The following is a 19,494-nucleotide window of genomic DNA, read 5'->3' as shown; positions in this document are numbered from 1 at the left end:
TAAACGTTAAGTACATTAAACATAGTAAAATAACATTCATAACCCCACTTTCTTATAAGACATTATTGCTATTATTATTTTAGCAAATAATTATATAGCAAGTATTGCTAGTTGTTAAAAAGAGCAGCAGTTGCCAGGTTGGGAAGAATCTCCTGCCACCTTTTCTGTTTATTTCTGGTATAATATATATCATAATCGTGATGCAATCAATACATTTCACTTTTTGTTTAGTTGTTTTGCTTTTGTGTGTGTGTTTGTTTCACATTTTTACAATAATCCATTTAACTAGGAGGATAAAGAGATTTTTGAAAACCTGGCAACCCAGAAATGTTTTAATGATGCCGTATAAAATATCTTTATAGCTTTAGGACATGATTTATTAACCTTTAAAAAGCTGTTGGCAATATTCATTCTTCATGATTGTTGCCTTATTAGAAAGTTGTACCATCACTTTTCACAAGATAAATACACTTTTCTGTGTGAAGACGGATGGGATTCCTCCTGTGGTGCCTCCCCCAGGATGCTCTAACACACACACGGGATTAGACGGTAATCCCACACTCACAATGTGCATGCGCAAACTAAAGTGCGTGCACGCGGCGAGGGACGGTTCTCTGTTAAAGCAAACTACAAACTGCGTCCACTCCCCAAACTCCTCTTCAATAAGTGCCGGTGATGAATTTAACGAGGTAAGGTTGTTCTTGTTTTTTGAAAAACGGTCTCTCGGTCAGCAAAGATATTTTCGGGTGTCACGTTCAACTGATCTGTCGTCCCGTGTCAGACAGGATTAAACCGGGCTGTCCCGTTACACACTGAGCTGCTTTTGCAACAAATGACACATTTAAGATTCATCTAAATGTTAGCTCTAAGGAACAAGCCATGTCTGCATAGATTTATGTGGTGATTAATGAAGATAAAAGCTGCTAAATATGCATGGATGATCCCGGTCACAATGTGTTCTAGTTGCCCTGTGTGGATAATTGCGCCGTGTGGTGACCCAGTTGGCAGATAGAGCCCCGGGTTGTTCACATTCAAGTCACAATGCAGCTCCATGGGAAACTCATGCAACCAAGTTTCTGATGCACCTGCGAAAATTTACACTTATTCTTTCCAGTGACCAATCAGAAGAGTGTCAGGTCTCCAAATCAAAAAAATGTGTTTTGTCTTAAAATAGGATCAGTATTTTTTTCAGTCTTTACTTAAGTGAGCAAGTCGCAGTTCCACTATGTACAAATATATCACATTAGTCTACAGGTGAAAATCTCTAAATTAAATGTACTCATGACCCTTGTTGGCTTTTTGTTTATGTATAATATTAATAAAAAAAACAACAACAATGTTTCTCAAGTATAGCCTGTCTGAGCACCCGTAGCTCTATAACATGCATATATGATATCATACTTTGGTATTTTTACTTCCAATTGTAGCCAGTTTTTTTCTGAAAAGATAGGTGTAAGTTTATGAATGAAATGTATTGGCCCTCTTTTGTTCTTGTCTTTTGAAAGGGTCTCCTCAAAGATAAGCAACATGCAGTGTATCACAGAGAAAAACAGGATTGCACAGGATTAAAGGAGTCATTGTGACCCACATTTTATTATAATCGTATGATTCCAGCCATCAGATATCAAAGGTTAATCCTTTGTTTCCCTGTTTGTCAAGGCCATACCACACAACAGTTTTGACATTGATTTAATGATCCTTAATGGCCATGTTATGTTTAAATGAATGTGCATGTTCAAACTTCTCCTGCAGCTCCTGAGGACTAAGTTGCGACCTTGTCTTCTGCACAGCACACAGATCTGCAGGGCGACTGAATAAAAACCCTGACCTGCTGCTTTTTGTGTGAAACACTGAAATTTCATCGGACCCTGAAAACCTCCTAAAGGATGCAAAGGTGCACATTCTGTCTCCTCTCTGAACTGGATGTACATGGATACTAGCTCATGGACAGCACATTTGACATGTCAGTGGGTGTATCACAGGATGTCTAAATGTGAGCTGATCGAGCTGAAGGACCTCAGTGTAAATGATTCCATCGAGCTGGCGGCTCCTGCGGCCCGCAAAGCCCCGTCACCTGTAAACCCTGCTCAGACCAGTCACTTCCACGTCGTCCGCCTGGTTGGAGACAGCGTCAGCATCGAGGCACCGCGCTGTCAAACAGGGGAGGCGGGAGTGGGTCATGACTTCCAGCCCGACAGTTACACCCATCTCACCTGGTGTGATCTGTGTGGGGAATTCATCTGGGGGCTTTACAAGCAAAGTGTACGCTGCGCAAGTGAGTACCTTCAGCATGAATCTCTGGGAATTTGTTTAAAGGATAAGATTGGTCAATAGAATAAAAAATAGTGAGCCAAATGTGTATTCATCCACGACTGAAAATAGTCCCCACAGACAGTATTTACCCTTGTTTGAGAAGTTATGGCTGAAAACTACAGTTTTAAGCTTTATTATAAATTGTCAGTCTTTAAAAAGAAAGTACATTATATATTTTTTAAAGCCATACTAACGTGTTTAATAGGAGTGTAGTGCTGAGAGCCACAGACAGGTTTAGGAGGTTGTAAAGTAGGGAGAAATGGGCCGATGCAATGTTGATTTTGGCAATAAAACAAACATACAATTGTGGACATAATAAGCATTTTCTGCTGTGACAATATTAGTTTTATACATAGGAACATTAATTATGATCCTGTTTCCAATCTGTACCACACAATAAAAAAAACATTAACCCAATAGTAACATAAAGTCATGTCCACTCAGAGCTCACAGAGCTGTGATATAGATTTCACTTTCCGTTCTCACTTGGAAGCAGGAAGCTCATGTTATTTTTCCCATTCATGAGAAACTTTATCACAGAGTTTGTCTCAATCTGTAGGAAGCTCTGGCAAGTTTCATGTTGGTACAGGGAGTTCCTGGGAAGGTATTTGTCTGTCTCTATCGTTTGACTTCAGGGGTTTCTGTCCCACAAGGAAATACCGCTAACTGCTGTAGCACTAACATGCAGGCAGGAGTGATAATTACCATACCAGTAAATATCAAATAAGAAATTTAGTTTTTGTACATAAAAAACATTTTGATTTTTAATAAAAACCCACACCAGAGTCCTCTACATAAGAAGTGCTGACAGTGAGCCAGAATGCAAATACCATGCTACAGCTTGGACATCGATTTCATGCAAACCTTGCACTTTCTGACAGTGAACACTTTCTGTCTCTCTCAGACTGCAGTTATACTTGTCACTACCGCTGCCGACCATTCATCCAGCTGGACTGCAGCTCACATGGAAGATCAGTAACAGGCCAGGAAGATTTCTCTGTGGACTCCATTGAGACTGACACTAATGTGGTGAGAAACCAAACTACAGTCACACATTTTATCTTTCGTACATTTGTATTTAAAGCCGACTGTAAAATAAGAGATAAAAAATGTTTAGGGGAAAATAAAGTGTGCTGAATAAACAGCACACACTTTATATAGCGAAGGAGGTCAAAGCAGATGGATGCTACCAGATTGTCCACTGGTGTCCACTGAGAATCAGTGCGCCATATGTCCTCAAAGACACTGGTTTTACTACCTCCTCATTGTCAAGGCATCTATACAGAAAGTAATTTAGGAGAGAGCTGAGGGGAGGGGACAACTTAACAACTTCACAATAAAACAGCTGCCTTTATTTCAGATCCACAAACAGATCCGTCACAAGTAAGGCCTGTGGACCAGCACCATTTAACGTTCAGTGTTTCACAGCTCAAACTATATTATAGTATATAACATATAGCATAATATTATAAAATAGGTATCAGCAATATAGGTATCTGATGCAATATTCTTGTAGGTCTGTGAAAAGCCAGGCCTGATGTGTTTTTGACAGAAAAGGATCATTTTAATTGTCTCAGTCACAACTTCATCGATGGCTTTGTGTTTTTGAAACAGATTATTTTGCTGTAACTTGTAATTTAGAAAATGACAGTACAGATTCAGATATTTCTTTCAAAATAAAAAAAAAGTTTTTTTGTTTGTTGATCCTCTTTTATCGTATTTATTTTGCAAAGATTCCTGTTTCTATTGTAGTGGATCATGATGTTTGAAGCCCTAAATTATTGCCTCACTGAAGTCTGAAGGTGTCGTAGAAGTTAGTAAATTTGTCAACAAAAAAAGTCGGTGGAGTTCCGATTGGGTGAATTATTTATGAAGAGAAAGAGTATGTGCAAACACATATACAATAAATTTGGGAGAAAGTTTTGCTCTTAGGATAATTTGAGGAGCTCTCCCAGCGAGTGGGCTGGCCTTTAGACAGCTTTGTGGGGTTTTACTGCCAGGGAGGAGCAAATGGAAATGCTGAGGTCAAAAGAACTCTTAGCATAATCAGATCTCTCCAGACAGAAGAGAGAGACAGAGAAAAAATGAGCCAACCTGTGAGTCGTCATATACTCTAAAAAATTAGATAAATATATAAATAGAAAAATAGAGAAACATTGAAGAAATTCCTGCTTACTTTAACCTTGGAGATGACGAGGGGAAGCATCGCAAGGGACACATTCTGCAGTCAAGAGGACAGCGGCTCAGATCAGGAACTATATTTTACTGCGTATACGTCTTTCTTTAAGAAGGGCCGAAAATGTGTGGTGAGGCTTTGCTTGATTCATCAGTCCTGTTTTCTGTTTTCTGTATTTATTCTCTAGCTTTTCAATGACTATTAATCTGTTGTGCTGTACCGGCCCTTTTGTTTTTCAGGACGAACAGATCGATTGGGGTAAACAGGAGTTGACTGTTAGTGAGATTCAACACAAGGTTAAGGAGTATAATGCGCAGATCAACAGCAATCTCTATATGCTGGTTGTAAGTGTTGAATTAACCTTTTCATTCATGCAAACAAGTGTACTCTGACTGCAGTTCAATTGTAATCGAAAACAATATATTGCAGACATTGTAGATGTGAGACTCATGCACTCGTTTTCTTACAATCAATGTCTTCCTTGCAGAATAAAGACGGGTCTTACACTGGTTTCATCAAGGTCCACTTTCAGTTGGTCCGTCCCATCTCCCTCCCTCAACCTCAGAGCCTGGGCTCCACATACGAGGAAGATCAGAAGTGCAGACGGTTGAAGCGGCGGACATCTTTCTACCTCCCCAAAGATACTGCCAAGCACCTGCATATAAGCTCCCAAACACGTGTCCGAGAAGTCATCGAGGCTTTGCTCAACAAATTCACCGTGGTGGACAACCCGGCCAAGTTTGCCCTGTTTGAACGCACAGAGAGACAAAGTCAAGGTAGAATCCTCAATAATCACAGTTTCTGTAAATTAAAACTATATCATTCTAAAGTGCTGAATTCTATTGTCGTCAGTGTACATGCGTAAACTGTCTGAAGATGAGTGCCCTCTCTACCTGCGCCTGTGTGCTGGCCCCAGTGAAAAAGTCTTGAGTCTGGTTTTGAAGGAGAACGAGACAGGAGAAGTTAATGTAAGTTTTAAATGTGATACACTTCTCAATACATTCCGCAAAGTATACTGCATATACTACTGATTTTGATTTAAAACTGCTCTCTTCCACAGTGGGATGCATTTAGTTTTCCTGAGCTGTGCAACTTTCTGCGAATCCTGCAGCGTGAGGAAGAGGAGCATGTGCGGCAGATTGTGAGGCGCTATGCTCTCACTAGAGACATGATGAAACAGGCCATGGCGAAGATCACTACTCCGGGTTGACTTCTAGCCATTCAAGTGATCTCTATATACGAAGACGAAGAAGAGTATTATGCTGCTTGAAATCACTGATCAGCAGTGAAAAAGGGAAGGAAAGAGCTCAGACAATGAAATGTTGTTTATGGCGCAGGGATACTACTATTACAATTATTGTGAACTACCTACTGTACCTTCCTTGCTAATTCAGTGCAAGCAACTTCTGTGAACTGAACGGGGATAAGAAAGAGTTACCTTAAAAGCAACTGGATGCAGTTCTTTGTTAAGAAAACATGCTGCTTGATTAGAATATTTATAGTGGTATTAAACACACATTTTTAGTATTTCGGTCATTTATTAAGGGATATTTAGCTTGATTTATATTCTATGTTTTTAAATATTGGCACTTTAATGAACCTGTGAAATGGGTCTGGGGAAGTTATAATGTAAGAACTGTGTTTACATTCTAATTATCTAATAAACTTATGATAACAAATCATGGCTCATTTGATGTCTTTGTTTGTAGCACACATTTTAGCTCAGCAAGCTCAAGTGAGAGTACATCTTATGGACAAAAGTATGCAAATACACATTTATTATACCCATATATTTCTGTTGAACCTCTCATTCATTACATTTGCATTTCTACACTTTAAATAATCAACAAGATTTTGTGACATGGCTGCATCGGTTTGCTGAAAATGGATGAGAGGGCTTGGCTAGCACTCAGTCAGATTCATCACAAAGGTAGTCATAAAATTATGTCTTTATGGACTCTGTGCAAGCTGTTGCTATACAGTTATAATTACATTTTCTAAATTATCACTGTTTGCTGCTGTGCTAATTATTAACCTACCCCATGTCACCATGTCACTGGGACCCTGCCCAAAGGTTGAAAACAACCGGAAGTACTCAAAGTTATGAGCTGTCCACATACTTTTTGCTGTATAGTGGAGCATACATAACTTTCTCTGTCAATGTCTAGATAATGTGACAGGCAATAAATTTTTAGCCCAGTTAAGACTGTACTATGTACTATGCTGGCGGCTATCTGTCCTTGTTCCTCCTGTCCATGTGGTGGCGCTAGGTCACCGAAACATCGTCACGAGCCGTTTGAGAAAGGGGAGAACAAGAATAGCGTTAGTTAGCATAAACAGCTAGCGTAGCCGTGTGTGTTGTGAGGTCCTTGCTTTTAGTTACGAGAATTAGCAATCCACCAAGACAATTCATCAAAGAAAATAACAAACCTGCGAACGCAACAAACCGCACTTTGGGTATGTTTTCAACGAGTTAAGCTTAAGCGATAAACGGCAGTTATCAGACCGGCTAACGTTAGCGTTGTGCGGCGTCGGGGAACGTTACAAACATGTTGACCTGGCTAACGCTAGTAATAGAGTGCTAACTGTCTGTAGCTAATGATAATGCTAGCAGCGGTCCATAAAGTGACATAACAGCCACTGTAACTAAGGCAAGCAAAACCAATTTCCTTATGGTCTTGTCGGTCAAAGCTAGCTAGCCAAGTTAGCTATCCTGTCCAGACAGCCAATTGCTACCGAAACTTCTAGACTCAAGGCAAAGGTGACCAACGCTATTCGGCATTTTCTCAATTTCAAATACCAATTTAACATGGTTTGATAAAAGAACATTTATAAGTGGTCAGGTTTGAAACGCTGGCAGGCATTGAATTGTCTAGTTGCACTGTCATGTAACTGGCCTGCTAAATTCTGACATCTGGACATATGGCTAGACCTCGGTCTGGACCTTGTCCTGTATTCTTCATATATAATCTTGAACACAAAGATGTAGTGATTTGGAAGATAACTGGCACTGGAATTAAATGTAGACTGAATATTTCTGAAGTGGCTACACGCTAATGCACAGATGTGTTGTAGAATTTTATAGCCCATTTTTTTCTTCTATTGTGCCACTTTTCTTGTCCACAGAACACCATGCTCCCAGGGCCAACATTAAGTGTGTAACTCATCCCCACTGTCTTTATAAATCTAAAACAGGATTTTAATCATAAATAAATGTTTGGTTTGTGCTATAATGGGTTGACAAAAATGACTTAACTCTGCCCTTTCATGTGTCACTTTTCACAGGTTTCATATTCTGGAAGTCACATTTCTACTTACAATAACACAGTAGCACTACTGGCAGTCCTGTGACCCAAGAAAATAATGTGCTGCAGCTGAAGATGGGTGGCAGCGGCTCCAAATCCAAAGGATTTTGGCCTTTTTCTGGCTCAGGTAGTACGGATGATCCCACCAAAGATGGAAATGAGCAGTCAGTGTCAAGGGTTCGGGGTTTCCCAGGTGCAACACCTTTTGTGTTTACAAGAAGAAGGTAACTATAGCCTCAGCGGCATTTAGCCTCCATCATACATTTGTCATCTGTTAAAAGCATACTGATAAATTCATGCATGTTATATGAAGCATATTGCCTTAAAACACTATTTTCCCTCTTCATTCTTTGTTGAAGCAGATATTTCTTGTTTACTGTAAACACTTATTAATTTGGAGTTAATAATAAAAACATTTCTAAGTATATATGCAGTTATAGTTTAAATTGGTTTGAGGTTCCTGTTGCGTTTGCCTCCTCAGAGAAAGAGTTTTCTATCGATTGGATGGCATTGAATATACTCTAAAACCATGTGACTAATATTTTTGACAAGATGTGGAGAATATTTTATGAAACAGTGTAATATGTGCTTGTTTGAAAAATGAAAAGGCCTATGTTTGCACAGAAAACATTCCCACACTGTCGGCCTGTGGTGTTGATACTGGGCAAGAAGAGCTCTTGAATTCACACTGTTAGCTCAACAATTGTGACCCATCCTCAGACTATTTTCACAATAGTCTGTTCTCTTTATCCTCATTCCCAAGGAATGAATACTTGAAGATAGCTTTCTGAATATTTTTTTATTTCTTATACTATTTGAGTTAAACTACTTATGAAAATGTAATATCTGTTACACATATATTGACAACAAGCTGTACTTTTTGTTATCTATTGACAGATACAGACAGGCATATCAAGTATGTACAGATAATTATTCTAGTCTCTCTGCCTGCAGCTCTTTGTTTTTCGATGAAGACGGCGACTTGGCCCATGAATTCTATGAAGAGACAATTGTGACAAAAAATGGGCGAAAAAGAGCCAAGCTGAAGAGGATTCAAAAAAACCTAACGCCTCAGGTGAGGAAACTATAATCCCTACACCAATACTGTGCTAAGAAACGGTTCATTCCATAGACTAAAATTGTATCTCTTTTGTGTCCTTCCAGGGAATTATAAAGCTGGACCACCCTTGCATCCATGTAGATTTCCCAGTTGTCCTCTGTGAAGCCTGATGAAATGTGAGGAGTGTCTCGGACTCGTCGCTGTGTCAACTCCGTCCAGTGGTTTCCCCCCCACAGCTGGAAGCCTGAAACACCATTAAAATAACATGATCTCTTGATGTATTTGATGCCCTTATGTGGACAGGCTGATGCAATGTGTGCTGAGCCTCTGCATGTGATCTGTTTTTGGCTTGTGTGCAGTTAGACACAGAATAGGTCACCAATGGAGATCTAGGAGGGTGCCAAGTTGACAAAACCTGCCCAGTTTAAAGATCATGGTTTGTATGCATGTAAGTGTGAACGCGTGTGCAGACACGGGATGAAATGTGACACAGTCCTGAATTTATTGCTGCAGAATGTTTTATGGGATGATCATTGACCTCGGGGAGTTTATGGAGAATGTGACCAGTTCTTCCCTCTGACATTGTCGCATATCGAGCTGGAAAGTTTAAGTGCACACTTCAGTTTTTTGACACCATCATGACTTGCTTTATTATGCATGGAACAGGATCTGCTTGTCAGTAATAGTCTTGGGAGTTGACAATCAGTGGCCCACATATTCTGATATGCATTAATGTCATATTATCAGTGTGATGGACTGGCTTCAATGACCTCAGAGCCACTCGTGTACACAGCAGCAGTGAGTCTAGTAAGAGATCCTGTTGTTTCCTTTGCTGCTTCAGCATACTCTGTTTCACTTTTAATTTATTATATCTGTTTTTTAATTACAATTCTAAAATGCTATACTGTGTCGTATTTCTTTTTTTTACTTAAAACGTGACATTTAAACAGCATATTTAAGTGCGTTTACATTAAAAGCTAGACAATATTATTCATAGAGCTTTTCTGTAAGGGAGAAGGGGGCTAAACTAGACACCACTACACTGCAGCTACCCAAGGCCACTAAGGTCATGTTGTAGAGCTATATTATAGGATTTAAAGTGTTTTAACAACCTGTGGGGCTCACAACTGAAAACTTACATATGGTGGGTATCTGTCTAATTTGAGTAAAATAATAATACATTTCAGAAAAAAAATGTGTAACTATCATTTGTTTTCCTCAATGGTTACGATCTCTACTATTGTGTACTTAATGACAGCATGAATTGTAAAAATATTATGTGAAAACACATTCGTAGGTGTAGGAAGTTTGAGCTGCATGGTGAGAAATATGCAGAAACTACATCAGTGGCTTTAGGAGGACACACCACATTTTGCTGAGCAATTTTAATACAAACCTTTTTAGGGATGTAGTGATTCAATTTTAATCACTTCAATAATGTTATGTAGCATTTGGAATGGATATGTAAAAACATTTCAAGAATTTAAACAATTACTTTGGGGAAATGTTTCTTGTGTGACGTTCTACCTCCATCTGAGTTCTGTTTATGTCATATCTAAGAATCTTCATCCCAAGCTAAAGTGGAGTTACACAAGAAAATCCCTCTTCCTCCATGTCAGATGTGCCTTGACATTTTTGATAAACAATTATTTGGCAAGCTCAGAAGAGCTATTTGTCAAATGCTCTTATAACGACAGAGGATTCAACTTTTTTTTAACAAAGCCTGTAAACACTAAGATGAACTGACAGGATCTGTTCACCCGTGTAATGGAAATTATGCGTCTGACCTCCACCTGTGATGAAATTAACCACCTGTAAAGGAAATTGCAAAGGCCATCCATTGTAGGGAAGTGAAGTGTGTGTATGTGAGTCTGCTAATGAGAGATGGATGAAGTTAGAAAAGAAGTGAATGCCATCGACGCAGTCTCCATGGGAAAGGGGTTTTGTGCAAAGCTATCTGATATTGTTCTCCTCGGAGGATAAAGATTGCTGTGCCAAAATCCACTCCACTTTATTGCTCCCATGAAATGGTTTTGCTTCGACACAGGTCTTTGTGCTCTTTTAGCTCTGGGCAAGTACCTGTTTTCAGCTGAGTCTGTGGGAGACATGATGGTCAATTACTTTTTGTTGTTTACTTTCACAAAGCTGTAATAATATGCGAGAACATGAGGTGTATTGCACTGTTGGGGTGAGAGAGAAAAAAATGGACTCAGCAAACCACCAACCGGCCCCTTTGGCTCTGCTGACTGAAGTATGGGAACATTTTAAGACGTGAAATCGCAAAGTAAGGTATTATTCACAGGAAACATTACCATGTTTTAGCGTGTCATTAAAAATAATTTCTGAATTCTTCAACATTAAACAAAGCTGCATGAAGTTGCTGATTTTTGATGTGGGAAACCACATCACTACAAATCAAGAACAACTAAGCAGCTTGAGCAGTATCATCTACGTACTCTAGTGTGACAGATCTTACCAAAGGTGTTTTTGTAAGAACTCACTTTTAAAGATACAAAGACTCAAGTGAGTTCAACAAAAGGTTACCAATCCGTCATGTTTCCCTTCTTAGCTTAAGAAGCATTTTATTTTTGTGATGGCTGTATTCCTCCATCAAACTATTATGAGTTACCGCATAAAGCAAACAGCAACACACATGGCATCTACAGTAGGTCTCTATATGTTAAGGTCACTCACTCAAAGGTATCAGGATTTTTTAAATTCCTGTCGACCATCACATCTTCAAGAGACAATTTCATGACCCTAATATAATGTTTTCTTTACTTATATCACATAACAGAAATAGAACATTGTGTTCCCACCACATCATCAACTGGTGATTACCTTTCAACTATTTTCAGCTGACTTCATTGTACAATGAGAACCTGCCACCATATACTTATCTTATAAAATGCATAGCAAAGCAGCTGATTTGTCTTAAACGGTGACAGTAAAAAAGTTATGTGACACTGCTCACCAAGATGCTCACAGCTACCTCAGCTATCAATTACCTTTGTCCTCTGTGCAATTTGTGCAATTTCCCAAAGTATGAACTGAATTGGGATAAAAAGCTTCTCTACACCTACGGCACGAAACAATCTTCACACTGACCATAACTTTCAAACCTAAGTAACCCTTAAGGTTTTAAAGGTGAAATCTGTTACACAGAAATTGGTTTTGGAGTGCCAACATCTTCGTAACTTATTCTGAAGGCTTTGTAGCACATCTAAAGCTTTAAGTGGTTTACCCAAGAAAACTGAACATAACACCCTAGAATCAGGAAAAAGGCCGATCTCAATGACACTCAACCAATATATTTCAAACATTATGGATTTAAATGTGGGTGTCTCATACAGCTCTCTATTTCAGAAGGGGAAAAGGCATCTGTCTTTTATGCATGTGTGTAAGATAGAGCTCAGACAGAGGAGGAGTCTATTGGATATTTAAATAGCAGTCAGTCGTTGACTTCAACACAGAATGAACAACTGCTTTTTGCACTCTGGTCATGGAGCACAATAACTAGTTTGACCTGTTTGCATCTGGATCAGATTGATTGAACTTCTTACACCTGGAGCTTAGCGACAAAGAGGTTGCTGGGTAAGTGACATGATATGGACACGCAATAACAGACATGAAAACATATTTTGTTTTTCCATTATAATCTTTGTGGTGTAACCATGAAAGAATCTAGCTCTGTTGGACTACTGTTGTTACCACTTACATCAATGTCATAATAAAAGCTCAAATGCATGGATGACTAGAAAAGGAGCTCTCAGAAGAAAAGATGCAAGATACAAGTGTGACCGTAGATCAGAGAATTACCATTATCAGCTTTTTAATGTTAACATTTAGACTATTCTGACATAAATGTAACCTGGGTATGTTGTAAAACACGGTCTGAAGCTTGTTTTCCAAGCAGCCAGGCTCCTAATTGTGCATAACTTTAAGGTTTTTTTTAAGTTTATAATAACTCAAGTTTATATAATACAAGTTTTTGTACCAGGCATTTCAACATGGGGTCTGGAGAATTTAATCACTTTCAGTGCCAGCCTCAACTGTGCATTCAGGGACCATGTTGGATGCTTCAAAGAAGATCGTAATTTATTACACACAGCTAATATTGGTCACGCAGTGTGGGCAAACTAACAGTTTAAACTTAGTACTACATTTTAAATCAAATCTATGCAATACACTGAGATGCAATACTTGAATCAATACAGTTTTACCATCAAGCTAAATTTACATCCCTCCACCATGTTTCTGTGTATTATGACGTCAAGTGTGTCTACTAAGTAGGTCGAAAACATTTTTTTCTCTGACTCCTTAAGTTGTTCCAATTTAAGGGAACCTTCATGTGAATAATCAAAGTCAGACAGCAATTTTTCAGATTATTCCTACATCATTCTGAATGCAGGGAGAGTCTGGTTATCTCTGCCACTTGTCCAAGTTTATATATTTATAAGGCAACAAACAAATTGAGCATTTACTTCATTTAACATATTTATAATCACTAACTTGAATAAATAAATTGGGATCACGTAATACCCCTTGCTTCTTCTTATTTTGCTTGGTGTCTACCCGGAAGTACCTGTTGTTGTTACAGTGACGTCACGGAGCAGAACTTGGAGAATAGACCACTTTAGTTTTGAGTAAGGGGGGGTTATCGGCACTGGAATTTCAAATAACTCTCAAATTCTTGAGGGTTGGCGTAAGATTATCGTTAAGTGTTAAACAGAACCACATTTACAGTGAAACATCGTACTGTATTAATTCAAACGTCAGCAAAAGATAAATTGAGTCTCTCATAAATTCCTAACCCCCCCACAGAAGAGCCGAACACACATAACTGTTGCCCAATGTTAACCCGTCATCATTTCTCATGTCGTGGTTTCTGTTAGCCTTAGCAGGCAAATTGTGTTAATCATTAACATGGATTGAACGGACTATGATTGTAACTTTTCACATGGCAGGGCGGTGGCAAACTTATTTATCTGACGGTTGCATGAGTGGAATAAGACCGTGTACTCAGCTTCATCAGAACAGGTCAGTCTGGAAAGGTAGAATAAACAAATCGTTAGCTAGTTTAGCACATCTTTTATCTTCAATGAAACTTTGAGCTAATTTGGCAAAGTTTTGTTAACTTAGTTAGTGGACGGAAGTTTAAAGCACTTCGCGTTAACAGCAGTGAAATGTTAAAATATGTTGTTTTTCTTTTTTCTTTTTTGTTATTTCTTTCACATTTCCTTCTAACCAACATTAAACTAAGTGGTCAGAACTGATATCCGATGTAAAATGATTAATTTTGATTAAGTTCAATCAAACAGGAAGTTGGTTGCTTTAAACCATATTTGTAAAAAGTCATTTAAACCTAATGTGCTAACATTACCTAATCTACATAATCTTTTTAGATTCTTCGTGCCGATGTAGGCTAATTGCTTACTAAAGAGATGTTTGCTCAAACTCAGTTTATTTTGAGATATATGAGGTCACAAGATCAGATAAGAAATTTTATTGCTCTGTCAATATAACTGATAGGGAAGTGCCTCAGTGCAACTCTTAAAAATAGAAATTACAGTACATGAACAAGAACTGCAGAAACAGATACTTTTAGACATACATAAATTACACAAAGTGCGTATTGATGCCACATTCATTAAATATTACCCCACAGTTTACTTAAAAACGTCCTGTTTTTTTTATTTTCAGATTTCATATAGAGTGTTAAATTCCGCTGAGCTGCGGACATATTTTGATCTTTAATGCTTTTTTCCCCTGAATTAAACAAAACTACTTTATTTTTCTCTTCTAGTGAAAGAGGAGAGAAGGTGCGCAGTGACAATGAAGGCTGTATTTCTCTCCCTTTTCACCACGGCTGGCCAGCTGCCTTGGTTGCTCCTGACTCTGCTGACACCATGGACAGTCTTTTGTTCAGGGGAAATAAAACAGACACGATGGCCATTATATTCCCAGAAGCCAGTTCTTCTTGTCTGGAATGCCCCAACCCAGGAGTGTGCCCCAAGGCATGGTGTAACTTTATCTCTGGACCAGTTTGACATTGTGGCATCCCCCAATGAGGGCTTTGTCCGGCAGAACCTAACAATTTTCTATAAGGAGCGCCTTGGGTTGTATCCCTATTATGAGCATGGTGGCACTGCAGTGAATGGAGGCCTTCCACAGCTTGCCAGCCTCACTCAGCACTATGAAAAGATGCCTGAAGGTGTGCAAAAATATATCCGCGAGCCAGAGGCGAAAGGTTTGGCTGTTATTGACTGGGAGGAGTGGAGACCATTGTGGATCAGAAATTGGGATACTAAAGATATCTATCGAAGTAAATCTCGTGAACTGGTAGCCAAAAAGAACCCAAAGTGGACCCCAGAACAAGTTGCAAAAGTTGCACAGCAGGAATTTGAGCTATCGGCTCGCAAATTCATGCTGGAGACTTTGAAACTTGCCAAGAATTTGAGGCCAAATCAACTGTGGGGCTTTTATCTGTTTCCAGATTGTTACAACCATGACTACAGGGGAGGCCTGACGAACTACACAGGCCGCTGTCCTGTTGTGGAGATGGCTCGCAATGATCAACTTAACTGGTTGTGGATGGAATGTACAGCATTCTTCCCATCTATATACATGGGCTCTGTGCTAAGCTCTACAAATTATGGGCGCCTCTTTGTCAGAAACAGGGTGAAGGAGGCGATGCGCCTGGCATCTGTTGGGGATGGACTGGCACGTCCTGTTTTTGTTTATACCCGCCCGACTTACATCAGTCAGATGACCCTCCTAAGTGAAGTAAGTTGGCTAGAGCAAGTTTACATTTATCATGTTTGCTAGGAGTGCAGTTATACTGTATATGTATCCATATGGATAAGACGGGGCAGTTTACATAATGATAGGTTTCCATTGTTCCAACATTGTTATAAGTCCTTTAGCTTACTCGGAGACATATTTACATAAAAGTTATACTTGTCATAATATTTTCTTCAGCAGACCACTAAAAAGTTTGTGTTCATGTTTTGTAGATGGATCTGGTCTCTACTATCGGTGAGAGTGTTGCACTTGGAGCTGCAGGCGTAATCTTCTGGGGCGACACCTCCTATGCAAGCAGCACTGTAAGTGTCATACCTTCTCTTCTCATCCAGTGCTGATTAATCTGGTTTTAGTGGTTTGGGGTTAACATTCCTTTTTGTCCCTGTAGGCCAGCTGCTCTACCCTTAATGGGTATCTTCAGGGACCGCTGGGCCGGTACCTGCTCAACGTGTCCACAGCAGCAGAACAGTGCAGTAAGGAGATGTGTAAATCCCACGGCCGCTGTCTGCGCAAGATACCAGACAATGACGTGTACCTGCATCTCAGCCCCGTGACACACAGCATCACCAGTCAGGGTGGCCAGCTGAAGGTAACAGGCCGTCCTGGCCGAGCTGAGCTGGATGTTTTCCACACACACTTCCAGTGCCAGTGCTACAGTGGGTACAGGGGTGAGGCCTGCGCGGAGAAAGAAAAAGGGCAGAATAGAGGCTCCTCTGTTTTAGGGACCTGGCCCCTTTGCCTTTTACTCCCACTAGGACTCTTCACTCTGCTGCACTGAGGAAACTGAGAAGTGAAACTATTCAATGCTTCTGCCAACCCTGAAATGGACAGTCCAGATATTTCAACATGGAGGTGGTAAGTTTCTGTGCACTCATGATCCTGACGCATTGACAACAGCAAACAGTTGGTCCGTCGTCTCCCAGTGTGACAGGAGATTTTAATCCCAGCCCAGTGATAGTCTGCACCGGCAGAGCTCCAACCTCAGGACCGCATCCATCATCAATATTGAAACTGGTCCTTCATTTTTTATCAATTTATGTCAGAAATCATAACAATGTCTTAAAGGTCTCTGCCAGGTTCCATGTTTTTTTTTAAATATATTTCGTATGTAAAATCACAGGAAAAACGTTTAAGCAAGCTTAATGAAAATGTGGCCAATTTTATTCCCAGTGACAAACCCAACAAGTATTTGCATATTGCTACAGCGCTTTGTATCTGTTGGTGAATCAGGCTGTTAAGTGTTATTCCAGAAGCTGGATAAATAGAGTCTTAGACAGCATTGGTTATCTTTGGTTTATAGAAACAATATGGCTGGACCTGCCTGTTTCAGTTCATAATTGTGCCTTAACTGGACTACCAGTAGAAAGTGCTCTTTTTTTATAGTGCCATTGTTTACACTTACAGCTTGTGATATTGAGGCGTTCATCTCAGCCCCGTCCTGGGCACAGTGCTTTATTCTGATGTTAACACTAAATGCGGAGCATTTTTTAAATTAACCATAAAAATGTGTATTCATTTAAAAAGGGTGGACAGTCCTGTAGCATTGCTTGCTAATGGTGTCTTTTTAATGCACAATAATAACACTGTGAAAACTAGATACGATCTCTGTGTCAAATAAGTAATAGTTCATCAGCCAAGGTATGTAACTTTTTCCAAATATGTGTTAATTTTCATGAAAATAAACAGGAGGATTAACAGATCCTTGCACTATAACTGTACAAATACACTTTTACAGTCCCACTGATCAATGCAGATTTAAGCATGTTCAAGATGTACTGGTATTAAGGGCGAATCCGTCTGCTGATAAGTAACTTGAAAGATTTGTCTGCAGAATTTCCAAAATACATATTTTTCTTATGTTTGACACAATTTTATAGTAACCAAAGTAAGGGATCTTTTTTTTTAATCTATGTTAAAGAAATTGATTTTCTGCTGATAAACTTATTTTTACTCATACATCTAATCAGCCGCTGAAATCCAGTGTTGGTTCGGGTCTGTACACAAACTCAATTAACAATTGTAATGTTTCGTTAGTTTGTAGTATGACTTGCTTGTACAGCAGTTTGTGTCACCATTCCTTTCAAGTGATACTGTGTTCATAGCAACTACTGTAGCGGCAACTTCGTATTATGTATTTCCAAGTAAATATATTACCTAGACTGAAGCCAGCTGAGCAGATTCATATTTATACAGTAGTTTCTGTATTTATTATATATGGCCTTGATCAAAACAAAGTATTTAGCTACCTAAAATGATGTATGGTACCAGTGTGGAAGTGTTTAGTTGTGCTGTTTTTGACAAACATAAAAATGGGAATTCACACGAATAATATTGCAATAGAACATTTTTTGTATGCTGCAAACTTTATCTACTTTTTGCACTTTATCTGCTTTTTTGTTGAGAAGGACCTGGCTTTAATTCATGTTGATACTTACAAGAAGTGACATGACTTACTGTTGCTGGTACAGAAGCCTATTGTCAGTCCAGTAAAGTTTGATGCAGTGTTTTGATTTTGTTTTCATTTATTGTGCCATGTCAGAGAGATGCTCCACTGTGAATCTTAACAAGAAAGGATGCTTTTGTGATTATCCCTTCCTTGCATTTCAACTTAGTTGCATTTTGAGATTAAGGGGTTCTATTGTTCATTATCTCTAAATACGACTCATGAACATATTAATCAGATTTAGAAAACACAATACTTGAATTATACAATTAAAATATGTCATCTATGTATAATGCATATTTTCCTTTTTTAAAATATACTACCAACAATTTTCAAACTCATGCCTTTTCTTCAGACATCAGACATTTTATATGTTCTTTGTACATCTTTTAGGCAACCAGTGTTTTTCATTTATTTCACAATAGTATGAATACGATAATGAGGATACGAGAAGTCATTATCAAACATTTTCAAAGGGGACTTTTTTTACTATCAAACATGATGTGTGCTCTGATAGACTTTTTTAGTAGCTGTCTGAAGGGTAAAATCAAAAATCTAAAACTATGACATTTTTGTCTCACATAATCTTCTAACTTTACTCTTGTACCACTCCACTTCTTGTTTTTAGCCTTATTGTTAATAATGAAATAACCTCAATTTCCAAGCTTTATTCTGCCTAAATGCGTTGATGTTATTGTTTAAAACCAAATACGAAACGGGGTTTGTATTTCAAAGCATTTGAATTACCATCTGATACATAAGAGAAATTAATTATTTGAATTTGAATGTATTTTTTTGCTGTTTCTGTTATTATCTGGTGACTGTCTACGGGGATTCCATTCATGTAACAACACCGGTTTACTCTTTGTGCAAAAATATTAAAATAATTTAAAAAATATATTGTGTTTGTACTGTACTGTATCTCAACTCCACGATTGAAACATACTGCAGGATTAATCACAACAAAGATATGGAGAAAACAGAATAACAATTTGGTATGCTAAACATTAGCAACTAAACACTATAGAAAGAGAGAATATATGGTAGGGTACATGTTACTTTCTTTCTTTTTTTTTTAGCAAAAAGCAGGTTGGAAAAGAAGAGGACCCTAGATATCACTCCCTAAACCACCCAGTACCAATGTATCTTTATGTTAAGAGATAGAGTACTTCTTTGCTAAAAGTTCAGCAGAAAATATATTTTTTAGATCACTTATGCATTACCTATAACTTATGCATTTATTTCCAAAAACTGTTTTTGTTGTTTGTTTTGCCACTATAAGAAGCGGGAAATGACGTGCTGGTATGGTTGGTGTTGTTATGTGCATCTCGCATTGTGCTCCGACTCGGAACAGAAGATTTAGACCGTAGTAGATTTTCTGTTACGGACAAAT

General features: G+C 38.7%; 3 protein-coding genes across 3 annotated transcripts; all 3 read left to right on the top strand.

Moving 5' to 3' along the window:
* The first annotated feature begins 1,962 nt into the window (after positions 1 to 1,962).
* On the top strand, positions 1,963 to 6,102 carry rassf1 (Ras association domain family member 1). Its single transcript, XM_069678762.1, has 6 exons — positions 1,963 to 2,275; positions 3,218 to 3,342; positions 4,729 to 4,833; positions 4,977 to 5,265; positions 5,342 to 5,457; positions 5,550 to 6,102. Exons 1-6 carry the CDS (start codon positions 1,984 to 1,986, stop codon positions 5,697 to 5,699), a joined length of 1,077 nt encoding a protein of 358 aa, XP_069534863.1. The 5' UTR covers positions 1,963 to 1,983; the 3' UTR covers positions 5,700 to 6,102.
* A 698-nt stretch (positions 6,103 to 6,800) lies between these two features.
* Positions 6,801 to 9,754, top strand: tusc2b (tumor suppressor 2, mitochondrial calcium regulator b). The gene is made up of 4 exons (XM_069678759.1): positions 6,801 to 6,946; positions 7,775 to 8,018; positions 8,749 to 8,869; positions 8,959 to 9,754. The coding sequence occupies exons 2-4, from the start codon at positions 7,870 to 7,872 to the stop codon at positions 9,022 to 9,024; spliced, it is 336 nt and encodes a 111-aa protein (XP_069534860.1). The 5' UTR covers positions 6,801 to 6,946; positions 7,775 to 7,869; the 3' UTR covers positions 9,025 to 9,754.
* Positions 9,755 to 13,758: 4,004 nt separating this feature from the next.
* Positions 13,759 to 18,965, top strand: hyal2b (hyaluronidase 2b). Its single transcript, XM_069678755.1, has 4 exons — positions 13,759 to 13,894; positions 14,661 to 15,640; positions 15,871 to 15,960; positions 16,047 to 18,965. The coding sequence occupies exons 2-4, from the start codon at positions 14,690 to 14,692 to the stop codon at positions 16,434 to 16,436; spliced, it is 1,431 nt and encodes a 476-aa protein (XP_069534856.1). The 5' UTR covers positions 13,759 to 13,894; positions 14,661 to 14,689; the 3' UTR covers positions 16,437 to 18,965.
* Positions 18,966 to 19,494: the final 529 nt, after the last annotated feature.

This window comes from Semicossyphus pulcher, unplaced genomic scaffold (assembly GCF_022749685.1).
Source record: "Semicossyphus pulcher isolate SPU_LCO1_2020_fin unplaced genomic scaffold, fSemPul1.0.p SCAF_3, whole genome shotgun sequence".
NCBI lineage: Eukaryota > Metazoa > Chordata > Actinopteri > Labriformes > Labridae > Semicossyphus > Semicossyphus pulcher.
This window is presented reverse-complemented; position numbering and strand designations above follow the sequence as displayed.

Excerpts from the sequence above, each read along its gene's own strand:
- hyal2b (XM_069678755.1), top strand. The coding sequence starts at position 14,690 with ATGAAGGCTGTATTTCTCTCCCTTTTCACCACGGCTGGCCAGCTGCCT. Across the intron at positions 15,641-15,870 it reads AGATGACCCTCCTAAGTGAA|ATGGATCTGGTCTCTACTAT; the intron begins GTAAGTTGGCTA and ends CATGTTTTGTAG. Across the intron at positions 15,961-16,046 it reads CCTCCTATGCAAGCAGCACT|GCCAGCTGCTCTACCCTTAA; the intron begins GTAAGTGTCATA and ends TTGTCCCTGTAG.
- tusc2b (XM_069678759.1), top strand. The coding sequence starts at position 7,870 with ATGGGTGGCAGCGGCTCCAAATCCAAAGGATTTTGGCCTTTTTCTGGC. Across the intron at positions 8,019-8,748 it reads TTTGTGTTTACAAGAAGAAG|CTCTTTGTTTTTCGATGAAG; the intron begins GTAACTATAGCC and ends CTCTGCCTGCAG. Across the intron at positions 8,870-8,958 it reads AAAAAAACCTAACGCCTCAG|GGAATTATAAAGCTGGACCA; the intron begins GTGAGGAAACTA and ends GTGTCCTTCCAG.
- rassf1 (XM_069678762.1), top strand. The coding sequence starts at position 1,984 with ATGTCTAAATGTGAGCTGATCGAGCTGAAGGACCTCAGTGTAAATGAT. Across the intron at positions 2,276-3,217 it reads GCAAAGTGTACGCTGCGCAA|ACTGCAGTTATACTTGTCAC; the intron begins GTGAGTACCTTC and ends TGTCTCTCTCAG. Across the intron at positions 5,266-5,341 it reads CACAGAGAGACAAAGTCAAG|TGTACATGCGTAAACTGTCT; the intron begins GTAGAATCCTCA and ends TATTGTCGTCAG.